Source organism: Ictalurus furcatus, chromosome 13 (assembly GCF_023375685.1).
Source record: "Ictalurus furcatus strain D&B chromosome 13, Billie_1.0, whole genome shotgun sequence".
Taxonomy (NCBI): domain Eukaryota; kingdom Metazoa; phylum Chordata; class Actinopteri; order Siluriformes; family Ictaluridae; genus Ictalurus; species Ictalurus furcatus.
Window position 1 is genome coordinate 26,321,339 of NC_071267.1, and position 21,696 is coordinate 26,343,034.

General features: G+C 41.7%; 2 protein-coding genes across 5 annotated transcripts in view; both read right to left on the reverse strand.

Annotated features, from left to right (window-relative positions):
- nsfb (N-ethylmaleimide-sensitive factor b) overlaps window positions 1-16,575 on the reverse strand; it is a 33,093-nt gene extending 16,518 nt beyond the window's left edge. Inside the window, exons 1-9 of the mRNA XM_053639297.1 lie at window positions 16,364-16,575; window positions 14,292-14,377; window positions 14,087-14,186; window positions 8,816-8,855; window positions 7,910-8,076; window positions 7,565-7,672; window positions 5,789-5,864; window positions 4,135-4,290; window positions 643-842 (exon numbers count right to left, since the gene is read on the reverse strand). Of these exons, the coding sequence (XP_053495272.1) occupies window positions 643-842; window positions 4,135-4,290; window positions 5,789-5,864; window positions 7,565-7,672; window positions 7,910-8,076; window positions 8,816-8,855; window positions 14,087-14,186; window positions 14,292-14,377; window positions 16,364-16,375 (945 nt within the window). The 5' untranslated portion in view covers window positions 16,376-16,575. The remainder of the gene's footprint in view (window positions 1-642; window positions 843-4,134; window positions 4,291-5,788; window positions 5,865-7,564; window positions 7,673-7,909; window positions 8,077-8,815; window positions 8,856-14,086; window positions 14,187-14,291; window positions 14,378-16,363) is intronic.
- A 1,068-nt stretch (window positions 16,576-17,643) lies between these two features.
- Window positions 17,644-21,696, reverse strand: part of arhgef15b (Rho guanine nucleotide exchange factor 15b) — a 30,427-nt gene continuing 26,374 nt past the window's right edge. For all 4 annotated transcript variants that reach the window (XM_053639292.1, XM_053639294.1, XM_053639293.1 and 1 more), the window contains exons 15-16: window positions 20,977-21,081; window positions 17,644-18,407 (exon numbers count right to left, since the gene is read on the reverse strand). In XM_053639292.1, the coding sequence (XP_053495267.1) occupies window positions 18,241-18,407; window positions 20,977-21,081 (272 nt within the window). In that variant the 3' untranslated portion in view covers window positions 17,644-18,240. The remainder of the gene's footprint in view (window positions 18,408-20,976; window positions 21,082-21,696) is intronic.

The following is a 21,696-nucleotide window of genomic DNA, read 5'->3' on the forward strand; positions in this document are numbered from 1 at the left end:
AAACAACTTAAATTTTCCACGATTAAAGAACACGTCATACTTTTTATCCATTTGTAGTTACAGTAGAATATTTAACGTTGTGTAACGTTGTTCCACCTCTCAAAATAAATAAATAAATACACCCAGCTTGTCTTTTGTTTTAAGATGTACCTGTAACTGGCTGTTACAAAGTGCTGAAACTGGAGACTCATTCCATTTACCGGCATCCGTCTCCTTACAGAAAAGTACACCATATCAACATTACACACATTGGGGTTTTTTTTTTTTTGTATTAATTTATGTAGCTTGTCCGCTATCTGTACGTTATACGTTTCGGTGAACGAGCTGTTACTATAGAAACGATTTTGCCTTCTGACCAATCAACAATCGAGAAATACTATAATGGCATAAAGCTTAATAACTGATAATAAGAACAAGTAGAAATAATGTCAATTTGAATCCAACTGCAATTTTAACGACAAGGATTTCAGAACGCCATACAGTTAAAGGGGCGGAGCCTGAAAATGCTGACATGAGAATGTTGTGGCACGGAATCAGGAGCAAAAGGTCATTGGAGTTACTATTCTACAAACTTCCACGTATACAGAAGATACGCAGGAGTGTGGCGTACACTCGTTTGTGCACGTGTTTCAGCGCTCTCACCCTCTTCTGCTCGTCCTCTGCATCAGCGAACAGTTTCCTGATGTTGGCCTCCGACTCTCCCACGTATTTGTTGAGGACCTCGGGGCCGTTGACCACCTTGGGCTCTCGGGCGTTCAGCATCTTCCCGATCTGACGCGCCATCAGGGTCTTACCGCAGCCAGGAGGCCCGAACAGCAAAATACCTTTAACGTGCTTACAGCCTGGAGAGAGAGAGAGAGAGAGAGAGAGAGAGAGAGAGATTAAAATGACTAAACGAAGAAGCATCATGGGAGGAATTTAGAGAATTTTGGAGCACGCGTTCTAAAAGCTGTCTTGTTACATTTACTAAAGGGATTTAAAACCTATCATTATACAGAAAGGGCGCACAGTGGCTTATTGGTTAGCATGTTCCCCTCGCATCTATAGGGTCAGGGGTTCGAATCCCACCTCCATCTTACATGCGTGGAACTTTTATGTTCTCCCCGTGCTTCGAGGGTTTCTAAGGCCTAATTTTTCAAAAACATCACCGGTATATGAAAGGTCAGAATCATGGACGACACTAAGGGCACTGTGATGAGGAGGAGGAGGGAGTGGGAGTGGCCAGGCTGTGAGGACGCACACCTGGCACTGATTTGGTTAAGCAGTGGGACAGAGAGATAAAGGAGAGGCCGGAAGCCGCCAAAACCCGGGAAAGAGGAGGGACGCGCGGTCGGAGAGCTCTCGCCACTGGGGGAGGAGCCGCAGCCGCCTGCTCGGAAGTCCAGTGCCATCGCCCGACGTCGTGTGGGAGTCACTTCCCAGCTGGCTGCGAACCAGACATGACAGCACGTCGTGCACCGGAGTGTTTTTTTCCTCTCTCTCTCTCCCCTCATCTCTCCTTTCGCTCCCAGAACGCAGCGCCTCCCTCCCGAAAGGGTGGGAGGGGGTGTGTGTCAAGCCGGGGCCCTGAATTTGGCGGCGGAGGAGTGTGACGACGAGGAGGCGTGTCCAGGCTGTTTGGACGCACACCTGGCACTGATTTGGCTAATCGGTTTGAGAGAGCGGGAGATAAAGGAGAGGATGGAAGCGCCAGGGAGGGACAGAGAGAGACGCACGTGCACTTTGCTTTACGTTTATATGTTTTATGTTCCGTTCATTATTAAACGTCACGTTCACGTTCAGCCGGTTCCCGCCTCCTCCTCCTCGCCCGACTTTGTTTGCATGTTTCTTACAGTCGCGCGACTCCGAGAGTTTGCCTACTAGTTGTTTTTTTTCGACTCGATCTGCAGTAGACACGACGAGAATTTCCGTTTACCCGCATTTAATTTCAAGAAATTTGTTTCTCGTTCAGTTTATAATAATATTTCATAATCGGCTGAACAGTCGCTTAACAGCTCCGATCGAGTCGTGTGAGTGGAATCACATACAGAGAGAAGAAAATGTGGACCCAGTACTAATCCCTGAGGAATACCCCAATACATACCGTGCTTCACAGAGCAAATACATAACTACTGTTCATCAGTTTAATAAAGTATTATTTACTATAGGAAAATAATCATTAAACCTTGATTATTTTTCTATTAGAGCGCACCCCTAAGCGTATTATCCCTCTTGCATCATATCGATTTGCCAATAAGTTTATTAAAGAATGAAACACCATCTATTTAGAGTTACATCTACTAGATGAAACAAGTTAGTTCCTGTTCTCAGGTCAGCTATAAACCGTCGTTCCCTCACCAGCCTCTCTTGAAGTTAATACGACAGGGAATAAAATGAATTTAGAAACCCAACGGCTTGTCGTGTTACAGAGAAACCACAGAGCGTAAACTCCTCAAGATGTCGGAAATCTTACATTTACAGCTTTACCTCCGACGCTTTCGAAGCGCCGACACTGGAGACTCCTTCCCTAAAACGTGAAATCTGCATCTCCTTACAGAAACAACCGATCCCACGTGTCCACGTGTGAGGTGTTACTATAGAAACGATGACGGATTAGAACGAGCACATTTTCTCTACTGCACTACCGTCAGTAGAGAAAATTCAATCAATACCGTCTCGACCAATCAGATCTGAGAGATTTGAGAGAGTATGAAGTTGTAGGTTTGATGAAATAATTTAATACAGGGTCACTGTAAATTTTAATCACGCAGAGCTGTTTGAATGTGATGAAATCCGGGTGAAAAATCTGGCATTAAAGGATTTTTTTTTTTCATTTGGCATACAAAACCACCGAACCGAACTTCCCAGACGAGTGTTTTCACAGTCCCGGGTCGAGGGCGGGGTTTGGGCGTACGCCAACACGCTGGTTACGGACGGTATGTCGTTTTTGGCCTATAGCAGCTGCTGGCTGCCATTTTCACAGCGCAGATAAGCAGGGGTCCAGAGATGTGAATCAGCACGGCCATTTACGCCCGCTGACAGACGCCGCGCTGGGAGGATCGTCACGGGTTCATCTCTCCGCTCGGCCGCGCTCCACGCGCTGACCTTTAAGGTGACGGGAGTTTGAGTTAAAGCGGAGCGTTCCGCTGCAGGTCCTAGACTCTCTCTCCGACAACCACGCCCGAGCAGCTCTCAGCACCTGGCCTCCCTAACACACCCCAATTACACGCTCACCTTTACGCTATCAGGAACAGCCATCTCATTAGAGCAGGCATCTGCTGGAGCATAGGGGGCCAACTCCCACCACCATCACCACCCACAAAGGTCATCTCTCACACACACACACACACATTTCTGAGTGTGTAGCAGCACGATGCCCTTTAAGCTTTGAGATTTGTAAGCCTTTTTAATAAGACCTAAACTAATAAAAACCAACCGATACGTTCACTGAATGTCATTCCTCAAAATAAAAACACAACACGGTTAAATTCTCGACTCTGACTCTTCTCTTTAATGCCTACAAAGAATGGCTGAAATTTTTTTTTAAATAAATTACATCAAATCAACAGCATCCATTCAGTCCCATGTAATATTGAAAACGTCAAAAATACATGACCGTACCAACGATATCTCAGAAACGTGTATTGTGAAATCATTTATCAGGATATTATATCGTCTCCCAGGGGTCAGCTCTGGGTCCTTTGCTCTTTTCTATTTATACTACATCTATAGGGCCTGTGATGGAGTCGCATGGCTTCTAATATCACTGCTATGTCGATGTCACACGGCTCCATTTGTCCTTCCAGATGATTCCGAGCGCGGCAGCACGCCTCGTCTTCAACCGGCCCAAAAGGACCCACGTCACATCCCTCTTCATCTCCCTCCACTGGCTTCCTGTAGCCGTCCGTATCGAATTCAAGGCCTTGATGCTCACGTACAAGACCTTGTCTGGAACAGCTCCCTTCTACCTCTCCTAACACTCTCCTTGAGGTTTACGTTCCCTCAAGCAATCTGTGATCGGTTAACGGCCGGCACCTGATATACTGTCTACTCAGGGAGGAAGGAGGGCCTTTTCCAGAACCTTCAAACTGACTGTCCTTCAGTGTTGGAATGAACTTCCAACCTCAATCCGGGCCACAGAAGGAAAAGACTCACCCATCTGCTCCACGATGTCCGGAGGGAAAACCCGAGAGGCGAAGGCTCTGCGGAAGATGTCGGAGAATTCCTTGTCCAGGCCTCCGATTCCCATCCGCTCGAAGTTCCATTCGGGGTTAATGATGGACTGTCGAGCGCCTCTAGACCTCGCCTTACCTGGGGAGAAGAAGAAGAAAAATTATTAAAAACGAGACATTTACCGTACTTAAACAGTGAGGGAAAGTTTCACAGTCCTGTAACAGCACTGCCATCTTGTGGCAGAGTTCAGCAATTACACAACTCCAGATTTACAAACCGTAGGCCAAATATCGCTAACTGAAATTTACACAATAAACAAATAAATATAAATTATAAATAAATAAACTTCTTAACTTACTACTGTGAGTTCATCTAAATCATCAGTAATTAGAAACTGGGAGGAATTGTGATCATTTTCAAGAGAAGAGTAACGTTGCCTGATATGAGAGAAGTCTGCACGCTTTACACTGTGTCTCATTCACCCATTCACACACACACACACACACACACACCAATGGTAGCAGAGCTGCCATGCAAGGCGCTAACTTGCCATCGGGAGCAACTTGATGTTCAGAGTCTTGCCCAAGAACACTTCGGTATGTGGAGTCACATGGGCCGGGAATCGAACCGCCAACCCTACGATTAGTGGACGACCCGCTCTACCCCCTGATCCACATCCGCAGTCTTAATTTGAGCGGCAGAACACATTAATCAGACGATGGTTTTGTTTGTTTATTTTAGAATATTAAATTTTCATAACCTGAAGTGCCTTTTAAGGCCAGATGTTACAGGTAAATAGGGTTGTTTGAGGTGAGATGATTTACCAGGGTTGCCAGGTTTCAGCAAAATTTCCATCTCAAAACTAGGGCTGCAACAACTAATCAATAAAATCGATAATAATCGATAAATAGAATCTGTGACGTCACCGTGAGCGTTTTTAATATAGTGATTTAACTCCTGCTTTCAAGCTTGTAGACAATCAGTTGGGTTTTTTTTTTTCAAAATATAACGTTAATATGTTTTTTTAAATCCTTTGCACGATGTATAGCAGAGCGCACATGGATACATTTAATACTATTTCATAGCTTTCGATTCGCACAGTGTTTGAAGGAGGACATCGGGAAGAATGTGAAATAGCACGATTTTTCGGGGTAAAAAAAAAAAAAATTAAAAATACAGAAAATAAAAAATTGGCTTTTCAATCCGACTGAATCGATTAACCGAGGAAATAATCGGCAGATTAATCGATTATCACAAATAATCGTTAGTTGCAGCGCTCCTAAAAACCCACACAAGAGACCTGAAAAAGGAAGCTGTATTAGATTTAATTCCAATTATTTAGGCAACAGAACTCAGAGCGTCTGATCTGTGTGTGCTGGCGTGAGGAGCTGTGTTTATGATGTGTTTATAACGGAGACCATAAACACTTCTGTACGACGCTCAGGATAACACACTGAAACTGTAAACAGGACAGACACCGCATTTCAGCACCTCAGCGATCCGGCGAGACGACATTTCAAACACGCCGACGGTTCAGTTTGGAAGATGATGTCTGAACAGGAAATGACAGAAATGTACTGTGTGTGTGTGTGTATATACAGTGTGTGTGTTTCATGTTTGCAGGGTAAACACTGACCAATCAGGTTGATGGAGGAGCTCTCTGCCTTCTCAAAAACCACCTGACTGTTACCGTGCAGCAAGCCGACCTCGATCTGTAGAGACGGGGAGAGGGAAGGGGAAGAGCGCGTCACCTACCTATACGTTATATACGTGCAGAGCATACGGTAAATACACACAGAAAAAAACAAAAAACACAAACAAAATAAATGTGCTCGGATTCTCACAAATTGAGAGTCTGTGTCTGCGACAGATGTGCCACACTATTAATAAAACTTTATTTAAAAAAAAAAAAAAAAAAATGATTCATATTTTCTATTATTACAAATGAAATTTTAACATTAAATCAGAACAACTACTTCATAGTATAAATAAATAAATAAATAAATAGATAGATAGATAGATAGATAAAACTCTTCAAGGACTGTGAGAAATAACCTTAAGGGTTTGTCGTTTTAACTGTTGTTTAAAATAATAATAATAATAATAATAATAATAATAATAACAGCAGCCACTTTATAGTGTATTAAAAATTCTAGGATTTTTATTAGCCCGGCAAAACATTTTTTTTTTTAAATAAAAACATCATTTTCACCTTTTTTTCCAGATCTATTAAATGAAATTAAATCGTAAATTAAACTGGAGAACCCTGAGGTGTGGGTTTTTTTTTGTTTTTTTTAAATGTTAAAACAAAATGAGGTATTTTATAGTGCAAGGATTATTTCTGGGCCAATAAAAAAAATGATGATTTATTTAAGCAGTGATTATTGTGAAAATTTGCATTTCCCAGGTAAAGACGATTACATGACGTACTTCAGGACTGTAGAACCCCTATAAACAGTCCGGACAGGATTTCACAGGGTTTAGTTTTTTTTTTTTATTTATTTTGTGATTGTTGCAGCCAAAAACGTTCAAATCTCCTGCGCATTTCTTAAAAATTTGCGATGCAGCTCGTGGAGTCTCCGGTGCTTATTTTTTTTTGCGGAAAACCACTCGGATCGGCGAAATCGCAATCGCGCGAGATAGTTGGCATTTGCGCTGGTGAACGAGACCGTCGAGCTGTACTCATGCACGTGTTCGACGCACGTGAATCGAAGACGACTCTGGCTGAACGCCAAAACCTCGGACCGAACCCGCGGAAAATCTGCTGTCGTCTTCAAAAATCGTAAGCGTCTCAGGATATTGCGGAGAATTTCTCAGAGCGCACAATCCTGGAGGGACTGTATAGAGTCGTTTGCTTGAGATTAAACCACACGTTACTACTTTATGATGCGTCGGTAATGAATAATTACCGTCAAAATTTCTGAAATTCTTAGCTTTTTTTTATTTTTTTTTTTTGCTTTTCCACGACTTGGAGAAAAAAAAAAAAAAAATGAAATCCATGACTTTTCCTGAACTGGATGGAGATCCGGATTTATTTATTTATTTAAACCCAAAACGAGATACTTTACAGTATGGTTATAATCTAGGCCTAGAAATGCTCTAGTCCATGACTTTTCCAGGATTTAGGAGTCTTTTGTATTTTTCGCTTTATTTGTAAAGTTGAACGAAAACGACCTACGATATAGCGTGACGATAATCTTGTACTCTTTTTGTAAAGAAAAAATTCCAGGATTGTTCCTGATTTCTCCCAAAAGCATTATTTTATCAATATCTTACAAGTCAGCTGATCACCAACACAAGCATAGAAAATCAGATAAAAATCAAAATGTTGACTTTAAATAAATAAAATTAAATAAATAAAGAAAGAAAGAAGTGGTGGAGAGTGGTGAGAAGGTGTACAGCTCAGACATACCTTGTTTTTCTTGCTGGAGCTCTGCTCGCCCCTCAGGATGCTGGGGTCCATCGCCTCCATGTCTTTGATTACCAACAAAAAGACCTTTTCACAGAAGCTGAACACGAACTGAGAGGACAAACAGACTCAGAAGACTTGAACAAAACAATAAATGTAACTATAACCGGATAAAAAGTGACGGAATTATTTTCTTTACTTAATAAAAAAAGTGTAATCGGTGGAACACTGCTGTGGTATAAGGGGGGGGGGGGGGGGGAAGAACCCCAAAAACACTTCATGGTGGTACACAGAGCCTCCGCTTCATCACACCAAAGAAACGATGAGATTCGTGATGTTCTTCTTTACCTGCTGGCCCACGCAGAACGCCTGCGAGTTAAAATGCTGGATCAACTCGATGGCCATCTTGTCCGAGTCATAAGAGTTGCTGTCTACGTTCTTCTTCTGCAGGAAGTCGATTTCCAGAGTCGTAGTTCCAATGTATTGCTCGGACAAGTCGAAGTTGTAAATGCTGACTGCAAGAGAGAAACAAACAAACAAACAAACAAACAAAAACAAACAAGCGTTTGTAGTCCAGGGTTTGATTTTTTTATGACGTTAATGCAGCGCACAAGGAAGTATGAAACTGTGTGTAAACATGGGCCTTAAATCACATCCAGATCTTCGTATTGTTGATTGACAGCAGGTGTACACTAATCATTACTGAACATGAGTTTGAACGTGATTGGTCGATTCTGAACACTGCCACGTTCCCAACTATAGAAGAGTGCGCACACCGATGTAAGCTGTGTGTTGGACGTTTTTCGTTTTTATCTTTTCCCCCCCACTAAAAAACATTTCCGGGTGTTTGTTATTTGATATTTATATGATGCAGTTTCACACTAAAAGATGAAAAATTTTTCGTCATGGTTTAACTGACATGATCACAAAAGCCTGCCATTTTGACAGGGGTGTGTAGACTTTTTAGATCCACTAAAAAAAAAATTTTTAAAAACACGTATGTATGTAGTGACAACAACATCAGCCAAGGTTGTACTCGCCAAGTTTTAAAAATGAGATGGCTCAAGTCATTAATTCAAATAAATCCTGTAATACATTCTCGCTTAACAAATCTATGGTGTAATCCTAGTTTGTGAGCTCTACCCCGAGTGATAATCGAGGACTCTTAATATTTCGCAATGACGTGCAACGAACGTCATATGATCATATTTCGGACAATACGGTCCGGTACATAACGTGATGAAAGAGTTTTACCTTCAACATCTTGATTGAGAGAGAGACCCGCCCATTTCCTCTGGAGGATAAAGAAAAAAATGAACAGGAATTCATTCACACCTGAGCTTTAACAGGAGCAGAAGATCGTTTTAAGACAAGAATCTTTGGTATTATCGAACACAGAGGTATGACTTTCTCTTAGGCTACGACCCTATTGTACAGCAGATGCCTTGCCTTCACAATGACATTTTAGTATTGATCAAAAACAATAAGAGATGGTCTGGGGAAGGGGGGGGGGTCGTTTTATGTTATTGGCATGAACCAACACAAACTCATGAATGAAGACAAATAAAACGAATTATTTCATCATATGACTAAAGAAACGGTGCAGTATAAATGGAGGACAGGCCGGGTCTGTCTGCGGCTTAATATTATTATTATTTTATTGGCATAGAAGTGAATCAAAAGAACCTTTGCGGCCTTTACCCTGACAGTTCATTTCGTGCTCTTAGCTGTCTTAGCACTCACCTTTTATGGAGTTTTGTGGGCGTGACTAAATGCAAATGAGCCATGTCAGGAACACGGGTGATCGACGTACGCACGCAAGCGCGAAGAAAATCGCTCGCACGCGACTTTACTAAAAGATCGATAAACGTGGCCACGTATTTGTCATTTATAAATATGACATTGTTATAAAGCCCTTATGATGTCTTACACGAGTTATGGAGTCTTTCCGAAGAGCTCCAGCTCTTATGAGTCTATTAAACGTGAAGTAAAGTCCTCATCGACTCCTTCACGTGTTAATGAGGACTTATAAAGAGGACTGCCTGCACTATAGAGATGATATTTGAGCAAAATTAATGAATAGTTCCAGAATTTGACGGTATGACGATCACATGACGATTTACATCAGAGGGCGCATTTCAGATCCAAATCGACTGAAACGTTTGAGGACGGTTCCAGATACTTATTCGTGGCCGTTTAACGTAACACGCATACGACACTATCTTGCGTTATGACGACGTTCGTAAACGATAAACAAAGACATGATTAGGAAAGCTGTTAGATAGCGAGCTACACTCCGAGCTGATAAAATAGTGCAGGAGGAGACGGACCGGTTTCATAAGATGAAGTTCATTTCAATCTTCACTTTTCAATGGAACTGTTATAAAGGCATTTTAATTGTCTACACCTATAAACCATAATTAGCATGGCAGATCACGCCTTGACGAGGCATGTAAACAGTACCGCTCACGCAAGAAATTCATTCCTGGCTACGAAACTGTTCTAAAGAAATTCGCAGAAAAGCTTCGCAAGCCGGTGCAAGACCAGATCTGCGAAAGGTCTTTTTGTTTCTGAGTGCTCTTTAGATCGAAGGCCAAAAGGATTGGCCCGTCACGATCGCTACTCTTGTTGGACGATATATCGTCCCGGAAATAATCGCGATACGCGATATTGTTGTGATTTGAAGACCATTTTATCCCACGGATCTAATGATCATGATAATAGAACGGCGTAATCATGCGAGTGCACCCTTTCAGAGAGCGACAAACTTTTCATTCTTAATAATATAGTAATATTCACAGACACACTGGAACCGGAACGTCAGAAACCCGTCTGTGTCGTCTGATGAAAATATCCTTTAACGTTAAGTCGGTGTTTCGTCGGGTCACGTTGATTCACCCGAGTGGATTCGACTCGGACTAAAACGGCGTGGAATGTTCGTCGACGGCATTTCACCCGCCGAGAAAACGCAAAAATTAACCCATATGTTCACACGTTTTACACGTTAACTTAAACACGCATCGACATAAACGTGTGAGAACCTGATCTCCTGAAATAAAAGCATTATAAATAATACAACAGAGTGAATTCTTTACGCTTTAGTTCTTCACTGTGCGCGTCGTTATGGTAACAGCGTATTCACGACGTGACTTGACGCTCTACCTAGCGCCTCACTTCAGTTAAGTTCACTTCAGGTCAGTTTGCGCAGACGCGAGGTGTAATACTGTGTTTATGTTGTGTGTGAACGTCTGATTAATCTCGTATGTGTATCGGAGGAGTTTGGGTGAGTTCATGAATTCACCCGCTAGTAAAGCGCTTCAGTTTACGGCTGCTCGTTCACCGTTCGGCTTCAGCTCACGCAGATTAAGCGGCTCGATCCCCGACATGACCGACTCGGACTGGATCATCTGGAACACGACAGCTATTCTTTCTAGAATTTTCTAATTCAATACACATCATTAGTGCGCTGTTAATATCTTGCGGGTCATTTTTTTCAACAGTGTGTTTGGGGGGTTGATGAGAAGGTAAAGGCGTTGGGGGGGTGGACGAGAGGGTAAAGGTATTTGGGGGGGGTTGACAAGAGGGTAAAGGCGTTTGGGGGGCGTTTGACAAGAGGGTAAAGGCGTTTGGGGGGTTAATGAGAGGGTAAATACGTTTCGGGGGGTTGACGAGAAGGTAAAGACGTTTGGGGGGGTTTGACGAGAAGGTAAAGACGTTTGGGGGGGTTTGACGAGAGGGTAAAGGCGTTTGGGGGGTTTGAAGAGAGGGTAAAGGCGTTTGGGGGGGTTTGACAAGAGGGTAAAGGCGTTTGGGGGGGTTTGACAAGAGGGTAAAGGCGTTTGGGGGGGTTTGACGAGAAGGTAAAGACGTTTGGGGGGGTTTGACGAGAGGGTAAAGGCGTTTGGGGGGTTTGAAGAGAGGGTAAAGGCGTTTGGGGGGGTTTGACAAGAGGGTAAAGGCGTTTGGGGGGGTTTGACAAGAGGGTAAAGGCGTTTGGGGGGGTTTGACGAGAAGGTAAAGACGTTTGGGGGGGTTTGACGAGAGGGTAAAGGCGTTTGGGGGGTTTGAAGAGAGGGTAAAGACGTTTGGGGGGGTTTGACAAGAGGGTAAAGGCGTTTGGGGGGGTTTGACGAGAAGGTAAAGACGTTTGGGGGGGTTTGACGAGAAGGTAAAGACGTTTGGGGGGGTTTGACGAGAAGGTAAAGACGTTTGGGGGGGTTTGACGAGAGGGTAAAGGCGTTTGGGGGGGTTGATGAAAGGGTAAAGATGTTTAGGGGGGGTTTGACGAGAGGGTAAAGGCGTTTGGGGGGGTTGACGAGAGGGTAAAGGCGTTTGGGGGGGTTGATGAAAGGGTAAAGATGTTTGGGGGGGGTTTGACGAGAGGGTAAAGGCGTTTGGGGGGGTTGACGAGAGGGTAAAGGCGTTTGGGGGGGTTGACGAGAGGGTAAAGGCGTTTGGGGGGGTTGACGAGAGGGTAAAGGCGTTTGGGGGGGTTGATGAAAGGGTAAAGATGTTTGGGGGGGGTTTGACGAGAGGGTAAAGGCGTTTGGGGGGGTTGACGAGAGGGTAAAGGCGTTTGGGGGGGTTGATGAAAGGGTAAAGACGTTTGGGGGGGGTTTGACGAGAGGGTAAAGGCGTTTGGGGGGGTTGATGAGAGGGTAAAGGCGTTTGAGGGTTGATGAGAGAGTAAAGATGTTGCTGTAAAAGAGGGTCAGGGTGAGAAAGTTATACTGTAGTACCTGAGCGTTCTGGCTGCAGTCATGTTTACAGACGCAGGAGAAGAAGCAGGTAAAAAAAAGACGAGACACGTGGCGAGAGATCAGACACATGAAAACCACGCTGATACAAAGCTGAGATCAGATTTTAAAATCGGACAAGAATCGCGTGCTTTAATAAGTTAGTCTCACACTCAGGGTGTCTGCTGGGAGGCTCGGGTTACATGGAGTACTCTAGACGATAATTTCAACCTTAACATGTCATTAAAAACATCATTTAAAAGGTAAGGAAAAGCTAAATATTTAAAAATAAATAAATAAAGAGATCAATAAACTCTCATTTAAAGACCTTTACTGTAAATGTTCCATTTTCATTTAGAGAAATTAAAACCTGTAACGACCAGCGGACACCCGGATACACGCTTTACACTTCAATTACAGAAAAATAGACAGACGTCTTAATAATAAAAACAACAACAACAACATGTGCAGGTTTGGATTAAATCTACACTTTACACTACAAATCTACACAACACAATTATTATTATTATTATTATTATTATTATTTAGAGATGCATCGATAGTTTAAAAACGTCCGATGATCAGGGCCGACTATATCCTGTCAATCAAAAGAGGGCGGGAAAACATATGGATTTCGTGCTGTGTGTAAAGATGATGTCTCTCGTGTGGAACGATGACAAAACTGCAGTGTGTAATGTCTGATCTCTGCACAATGATAACATTTTACACCGGACGCTGCAGCAGTGAAGCGGGAGTTTCAGCGTCTACATTTTTATGTGTTTCCCCCCGCGCTACTCACGTTGAATTAAAGCGCCAGTACACTGCTGAAAGATTTAAATGAAGATGAGTTGACAAAAAGTGCACAGAAAAAGATATTTGTAGAGTCGTATATTTCATATCCGGTGAATGTTAATATATTAAAAAGTGTATATTATATCTGTCCAGTCTGATGTTCAGTGATGAAGTAGAAATGCTTGTGTTTGTGGAGAGTGAGTGTGAGACTAACAGGAGGTTTTTATAATGCAGTCAGTGTTAATATGAATTAATAACATTCAATAAGTTAATAATCTTACTTTAATCTTCAGAATTGAGTTCATGTGTTCATGTTAATTAGAGTAATGTGTTAATGTTGATGAGACCAGTTACTGTGGAACAACTTGTTGAAACGGAGAGAATAAAGATTTTATTTGCATTTCCTTCAGAATTGTGGAATTAATTATTATTCATTTAAAAGAAGGCATGAAAGGCAGAACGATCGGTATCGGTATCGGTATCGGTTATCGGTATCGGCCGATATCACTCTGAATAATCGCTTATCGGTATCAGCTGAGAGATTTAGTATCGGTGCATCTCTAGATATTATTATTATTATTATAAAAATAAATATTATACAAATAAACAGTCTAAACTAGTAATATTATAACAAAATACTTAAGAAGTCATTAAGAAAAATTATGTTCAAATGTTTTTACAAATCTAAATAATGATCTGGGTAAAGGAACCGCAGGTTACAGGAAAACATTTTAATTTGCATTATTAAAAAAAAGGCAAATCAAATGACAGGAGAAGGGAAGAAGCAGAAACTAGAGAATATTTGTAAAAAGTTCATGCTAAAAATAAATGTTCTTTCAAAAAGTGTGTGAACATAGTGCGTGTGTGGCATGCGTGTGTAGTCCGTGCAGCCTGCATGTGCGGCAGGCGTGTGTGTAGTGCATGCGTCATGCATGTGCAAAGAGTGTGTGGCATGCGTGTGTTGCTGTAGTGTGTGTGTGCGGCGTGTGTGGTGTACCTGGGGTAAGCTGAACGCGAGGGTTCCAGGCACCACGCTCTGATGCGTCCTGACAGTGAAGATGTACTTGTGCGTGGGCGTGGTCCTGATCATCACATGCCTGGAATATTAGAAACAGGTGCATCGTGTCATATGCAGGATATAAATACAGGAATAACTGCGTTATTACCGCTTTAATAATACATAATAACAGTATAATACTCACTGTCCTGACTTGTAGTCCTTCTCATTGGCTACCACACAGTTGGTCAGCGAGAGTTCGTCAGTCGGACATCGCGCTGCTTGCATGGTCTGTGAGGAACATTGGAAACTTTAACATCTCAAAAAAAAAAAAAACTCAACAACAAAAAAAACCTACTATCTCGGAGATCAGTTGTTCAAATTTCTGTTGAATTTTGTTTAAAAGTCATTAGAGAACAGAAAATAACACACAAACCCATCTACAGTCCAGAGCTTCATGGCTGGCCTTCATTTGCATAACACAATCTGATTGGCTCTCATATTTGATGATGCAATAACTCTTGCCGGTCACGTTTGTAATACTGACGCAGATTTTCCAACCAAACAACCGACCTCTTTCTCAAAAGAAACTAAAATCTTGAGATAAATGTAAACACAAATACTGGCCAGTTTATTAGGAACGCCAGCTAACTCCTGCAATTATCTGAAAATCAATCCAGTCACATGGCAGCCGGGCAACGCATAAAATCGCACGGACACTTGGTGCGAAAGACAAAAAACATCGGAGAGGAGGTGGCAGTTCTTCGGTCAGAGGAGAACCGATTCGAGCGATGGTAACTAAGAATAACCACTCTGCGCAACCGTGCTGAGCAGAAAAGCATCTCAACATGTTATATCTCGAGTGCAGAAGATCACATCAGGTTCCAACTTCCTGTCAGCTAAGAAGAGGAATCTGAGGCTACAGTATGCACCGAAACTGGACAGACTGGATTACAAGATCACATTACATTTCTTTTTAACTTGATTTCCTGATAGAGATTTGCACAGAACTGTTTATTCAACCTCAAAAAAAGACATTTAAACCACCGTGACTCTGAGCATGGTACAGCGGTTACTGATGATGATGATATGGTGAGGTTTCCTGTAAGGAGATGTTTAACATTTATGGAAGGACGTCTCAGTGTAAACTCAAGGTTTAATGCAAATCAAATGGAAATACTTTGACGTATTTAAAGAGAAACATTCCAGCGGAATGTGGGTCTTCTCTTAACGAGATCATTCTGACTTTTATTAACAAAATCGTGGTCGCTATGGTAACATTATATTCCGAAAGATTTGATAAAACGGCGATGCAGATCGAGACTCCGATACCGAAATCTCATGCGGGACCAACAGTTTATAAGCACTCAACTAGACAGGTAGCTATTATGGGATGTTCACCTAGGGAATTGAGGGGGGCGGGGCGTTCCTAATTTGCATATTAACGCATATTAATAGCTTCTTGCATTTATTTTTTTTTAATTGAGAATGAAGGTGCAGAGTTGTTTTAAGGCCATTTTTTTTAGCAATGTTTTCTATTATTGTTCATTAAGTGTTTAATGTCTTACAAAAGTGCATGCTGGAGTTTACTTTAATTTAATTTACATCTTTAATTACTTCTATTCGTTTTTTAAACGCTAGTATTTGCAGTAAAAATCTATCTTATGATAAACAACAAATAATTAACGACAATAGTTTCACTTTAAATGTATATTTAAAAAAAGAAGAAATATAAAAATACAACAGTGGGCTGTTATATACGTTATATAGAAAGATTTACACACAGCTTCCTACTAATCAGAGACGTTAGCTACACGGTTTCTTATGGTCCGAGCCCAATCCGCGCTCTACTAAATACCTAGTGCACTCGGTAGGGCGTACAGGGCGGCATTTTTGTGTCGCATGAAGTGCATTTATAAAGAACGTAGATGGCCATTTGGGACACAGCCAGTAACTTAGCCGCTAGCCTAGTCCTACGTTTGTATAACTTTATCAATATAATTAAGTAGTGTCATTATCGAATAAAAAGAGTTAAATTATACATGAATTCTACTTTTAATACCGTTAAACGATGTGCTGGAATTACAATATTTACATCTTAGCTTAAAAGGGTGCCGCGTCATTAAGTCATAAGACAGCTCGACTTCCGGGTTACACGCTAGCTGGCCAGTCAGCTAGATATATTCAATATATAACTATACACTGTTTTAACGCTACAATTTAAAAAAAAAAAAATCAATCTGCAAATACATATAAATATATAACATATACACTCACCCTGCCAGCCATCTTGTTGTATTTTTTTGGCTGATCAACAGCAATTCTGCATAAACTAACAGGTAGTGATTAGCTCTCTAGCAGCTGACCACAACTGATAAGAACCAATCCAAATTAATCCGACGTGCCTATATAAGTGCACTTTTACAGCGTAGGAATGAATGGAGTCCTCGCATGAAGTAATGCACTATAATAACACATAGGAAGGTTTTTGGAGTGAAGCCCCGGTGGGAGGCGGGGCTTCGGTGTTGATTATAATGAGACTGCCAGCGTGTCAAAATAAAAGCAGCGTTAAACCGGAAAGAGATGCTTTATCTGACGAGTTTAATATTTATTATTATTATTATTATTATTATTATTATTATTACATATAGACTCAAAGGTAAGATAGCTAGACAGACAGACAGACAATGTTAGATAATATTACTAGGATAAACTTCTTTCAATTCAGAAATATATAACACATGTATATAACTAGAACCAGAAGATACGACCATGTCACCCTGATCTTATCAACACTGCATTGGCTCCCAGTGAAATTTCACATTGATTATAAAATACTACTACTGACGAATAAAGTACTGAATGGTCTTGCGCCACAGTACCTGAGAGAACATTTGGTCTTTTATGATCCTCCACGCCTACTTCGATCAAAAGGTGCAGGCTGTTTGTTGGTACCTTGAATAGTGAAGGCTACAGCAGGAGGAAGAGCTTTCTCTTATAAAGCCCCACAGTTATGGTACGGCCTTACAGTTAGTATTCGGGACTCAGACACAGTCTCAGGGTTTAAGTCCAGGCTGAAAACTGAAGATGGTACCACTCAGAAATCACGAAGATGCCTTTGGACTGAAAGGTTTTGCACTCAAGTCTCCATCAGTGAATCGCAGAGAAGTTCAACAAAACAGCCTTCATGTAAAAACTGTAATGAATTACAGTCCTGGTTACACAATTTGATCATGTAGTATTAGTACATTTACAGAAGGGATTTATTTATTTATCTATAATCGCAGTATCCGGTATCACCCAGGTGAGGACGGGTTCCCTTCGGAGTCGGGTTCCTCTCAAGATTTCTTCCTCATATCATCTCAGGGAGATTTTCCTCACCACCGTCGCTTCCGGCTCGCCCGTTAGGGATAAATTCACACACTTAAAATCTATAGCCTAAATTTATACATTTCTGTAAAGCTGCTTGGTGTCCATATGCCTTTTGTTAAAAGCGTTATACAAATAAAACTGAATTGAACCGAATTAACATCCTTCCATGTTCTTTCCCTTAAAATTGTACATAAAGCAGAAAAAGTAAAAAGAGTAATGCATGTTACACTTTACACATGAACACACAACATAAACAGACTGGATTTTTTTGTTTGTTTTTGAGCTTTCCATTTCGATTTTAATTGATGCAGGTCAAAATCAATGAGGACTTGACATGGTGACACTGTGAAACTTTAACCACAAACATCTTTTTGAGTGTTTTCAGATCCAGTTTCACTCAGCAGGGCATTATGGGAAACGAGGCAGACGTGAACGAGTCACTAAGCAGGTCTGAAAGGAATTCACCTGAAACCCGGCTTTCCTCATACTCTGTTCCTGTGTAAGAACTTACTGACTGGAATTAATGGCATTTAAACTGACACATGTATAAGTACATACACACACGCCCACACACACACACGCACGCACGCACGCACGCACGCACACCGTGTAAAAGGAACACGTTTTAATAAGACAGGAAGTGTAGTCGGCAGTGTGATGATCTCTGTACTGCAGCAGGTTGCGTAAAACGAATCATAACTGATCATGTGACCAAGGCTCACATCTCTTCTTCTCGTCACGTTAAGTAAAAAAAACAAGACGTCAGCGTGTGTATTGTGCGATCACGAGCCGGACCGTGTCTTCTCGGTCATGGCGCCGGCCGCCTGGATGACGCGGTAACGTTCTCGCAGGTTTCTCCGTCGCATGTGCTCGCTGGTGATTTCCAGAACGTTGTTCACGGGGAACCAGCCTTTCTGACCGTCGGACAGACGAATCCCCTCGTACCATCCTGAGGAGTGAGAGACGGAAGGAAAGAACAGGAAGAGGAAATAGTTTTTTCGGTTAACGAAGTGCCGAGCGACACGAACAAAGAAATGTGTTAACTAGAACAGCAAAAGCGGAGGCGTGTTTTCACAAAAAAAGAAATAAATAGATAAATAAATAAATAAATAAACAAACAACATGTCTCAGAAGTTGTGAGACATGTACTCTCCGTGTAGTATAGCAATATTTCTCACTGACATTATTATTATTATTATTATTATTATTATTATTATTATTATTATTATTATTATCATCAGCAGGTTTAACTGCTCACAGGAATTTAACGGATTTAATCCTAATCCTTACAGGATTGCGTGGAGTTTTCTTTGTGGCCAAAAGCGCTTTTATTTTAAAATTGGCAACTTGCAGTGTTTTTTTGTGCTTTTTTTTTTTTTTTTGCAGAAAACTACTCGAACCGGTGAAATCGCAATCGCACGAAATTGTTCTGCACGCTCTTTCGGAGGGATGTCTGTTGGTAAACGAGACCGTTTAGCCGTACTCACGTTCGACGCACGTGGCTTTGGCTGAACGCGTGTCGTGATGATGTCACGTGACGCATCTCGGCCCAAATCTGCGGAAAATACATACCGGATATCGGATCGTGTAATAAACGGAATTGGGCTTGGAAAAGAAATGTATCTTTTTGGAAATGGAAATGTTTAAGAAAGAGACTTTACTGTTTATTTTTTTCTTTTTGTTAGGATTGATTTTTTTAAATTTATTTTTATACTTACACCGTGACGGAAAAACATTCTGAAGCTTAGTAGCTTTTAAAGGAATCAATATCAGATGGGTTTAAATATGGGTTAATAAAAATGACTAATAATTAGACGGATTATTACATATACACAATATAGGGTATAAATTAAAATACTGAGCTTGACGTGTGAATAGATTAGTCATAAAATTAAACGTACTTTTATTTACAATTAAAGGCGTCTTTGTATGCAAAAAGTTTCCGAACCCCTGATCTACAGCATATCATATCATTATCTATATTTCTTTAATGCTCAAAATCTTCATCTCTTTTCTCGTATTCGGATATAAACCAGGAAATGGGCGTGGTCCGTACCGGAAGGTCGTTGTTCGTTTGTTTTTGTTTTGTTAACCATAACACTATGCCCAATTTACACAACATAACGTTATTCATCTCCTGAACCAGACGTTCTGTGGATCGTCAAGCAGATCCTCTGCCTAACGTGACCGAGTAAGCAAGCTAACTATGTTTCAAAACAATGACGTCTTTCCCAAATCAAGGAAAGGCTACAACGAGACCCACGTAAGGATATTTTATCGGGTTTACGTTAGTTTTGGGATCGTTACGTTCCAAAAGGATCAGAAACGTTCTCTGGACACGATGTCAGGATTTATTATAAATCCCACAGTGCTGCCGCCAGTCAAAATGGCGTCCTGTACGCAGCGAGATTTTCTTGGAATAGCGGTCATTTAAAAACGACAAGAAACACGGCACAAGTTTACAATGTTTTTCAATTGAATGAGAATGAAATAAGGTTTTGGAGACCCAGTAGAGATGTTCTGCCCCGTGCACAGCAGGAGAGCTTTATGTGTGAGCTTTATGGAGCAATAAATAGACGCGTATTTCTTTTGTTCGAACAGAAATAGGGTTTTAGTTTGGGGCACAGTAAAGTAGTCTGTTTATTAGCAATGAACTTGGTCTTTTTTGAAGTTCCATGAGCCGGGTTGCCAGGTTTCGCGTTTAATATCCGGATGCAGATAAATAAACTACGAATACGAAATTGGCACCACCACTGTTTAGTGAGGAGACAAACATGGCTACCTTTTCCTATGCCTGAACTTTCTGGGAAAATTTAAGTCTTTTTTTGTTCGAGTTGTAGTTGGGAATCGTGCTGAAACCTGGCAACCGTCCTGATGAGCTTTTACCTCACTGTTTTTTATTTTGTCCAGTGGGATCCCAGTCCTTAAAGCATATTCCTGACTTTAGGAACAACTGTATGAATCCATCCATCCATCCATCCATCCATCTTCAACCGCTTACTCCTTTTCAGGGTCACGGGGAACCTGGAGTCTATCCCAGGGAGCATGGGGCACAAGGCGGGGTACACCCTGGACAGGGTGCCAGTCCATCGAAGGGCACAATCACATACACACTCTCACACACACATTCATACACTACAGACACTTTAGACACGCCAATCAGCCTACCATGCATGTCTTTGGACTGGGGGAGGAAACCGGAGTACCCGGAGGAAACCCCCGCAGCACGGGGAGAACTTGCAAACTCCGCACACACAGAGCCACGGTGGGAATCGAACCCCCGACCCTGGAGGTGTGAGGCGAACGTGCTAACCACTAAGCCACCGTGCACCGTTGAAGTTGCAGCATGAACACTGTGGCTTAGACACGAACTCCATTTCAGGCTGAATAGCATTATTTATACCGACAGTGTGGTGTTTATTACGTCACTGCGGTGTGTGTTATGATAGAGCGCGAGTCTGGTTATAAACCGTGTGCAAACTCGCCTGCGCTCAGATTAGACATAGAACGGTTCTCACCTTCGTTGGTTTTGCGGATGACGTTGATGATTTCCGGGGGGTCCAGATTTAACTCGTCAGCCTGCGTCGCTACGTACTGCTCTACACACTGCACCTGTGGACAGTCTACACACACATACACACACATACATGTATTTAAATATATAGATAGATGTGACAGACACACACACATGTACACTGGATATAAAAAGTCTACACACCCCTGTTCAAATGCCATACTCCAGACGTGTGAAGAATACGAGAGAAAGCAATCAGTACTCGTCAGATATTCCTGCAGCTCCTTTAATGTTTTAATGAAGAATAGTTAGGGTTTTTCATTATAGCTCTTCTTTCCTTTCCATACTCTATCTAATTACTCAGATATCCTCTTTGTTTCCTGTTGTGGAACATTTCATGCCACGGGCCATATGAAATAAACCTGTGACGTGAAGTAAAGGCAAGAAGTTTTAGGTGTACGTTGTACTGCATAAGAAAACGCTTAAGCTTAAATAAGAACGCTTCCTGGTGAAGACTCAGTGAATGGATCTGGTGTCGAATGTTGGCTTGCTGTGATGTGGAGAGAGCTGTGATTGCAAGTGACACTGCAAAAGATTGTGTTGTATGTAAATGAGTAGAGAGTGACTGCTCTGAAGGAAGTCAGTACGAAGAGCTCCAAGTCAGAAGGCGAAGGCCTTGAAAGGGAGTTCCTGTTGAAGTCAAAAAGTGTGTCGACACGTTTCT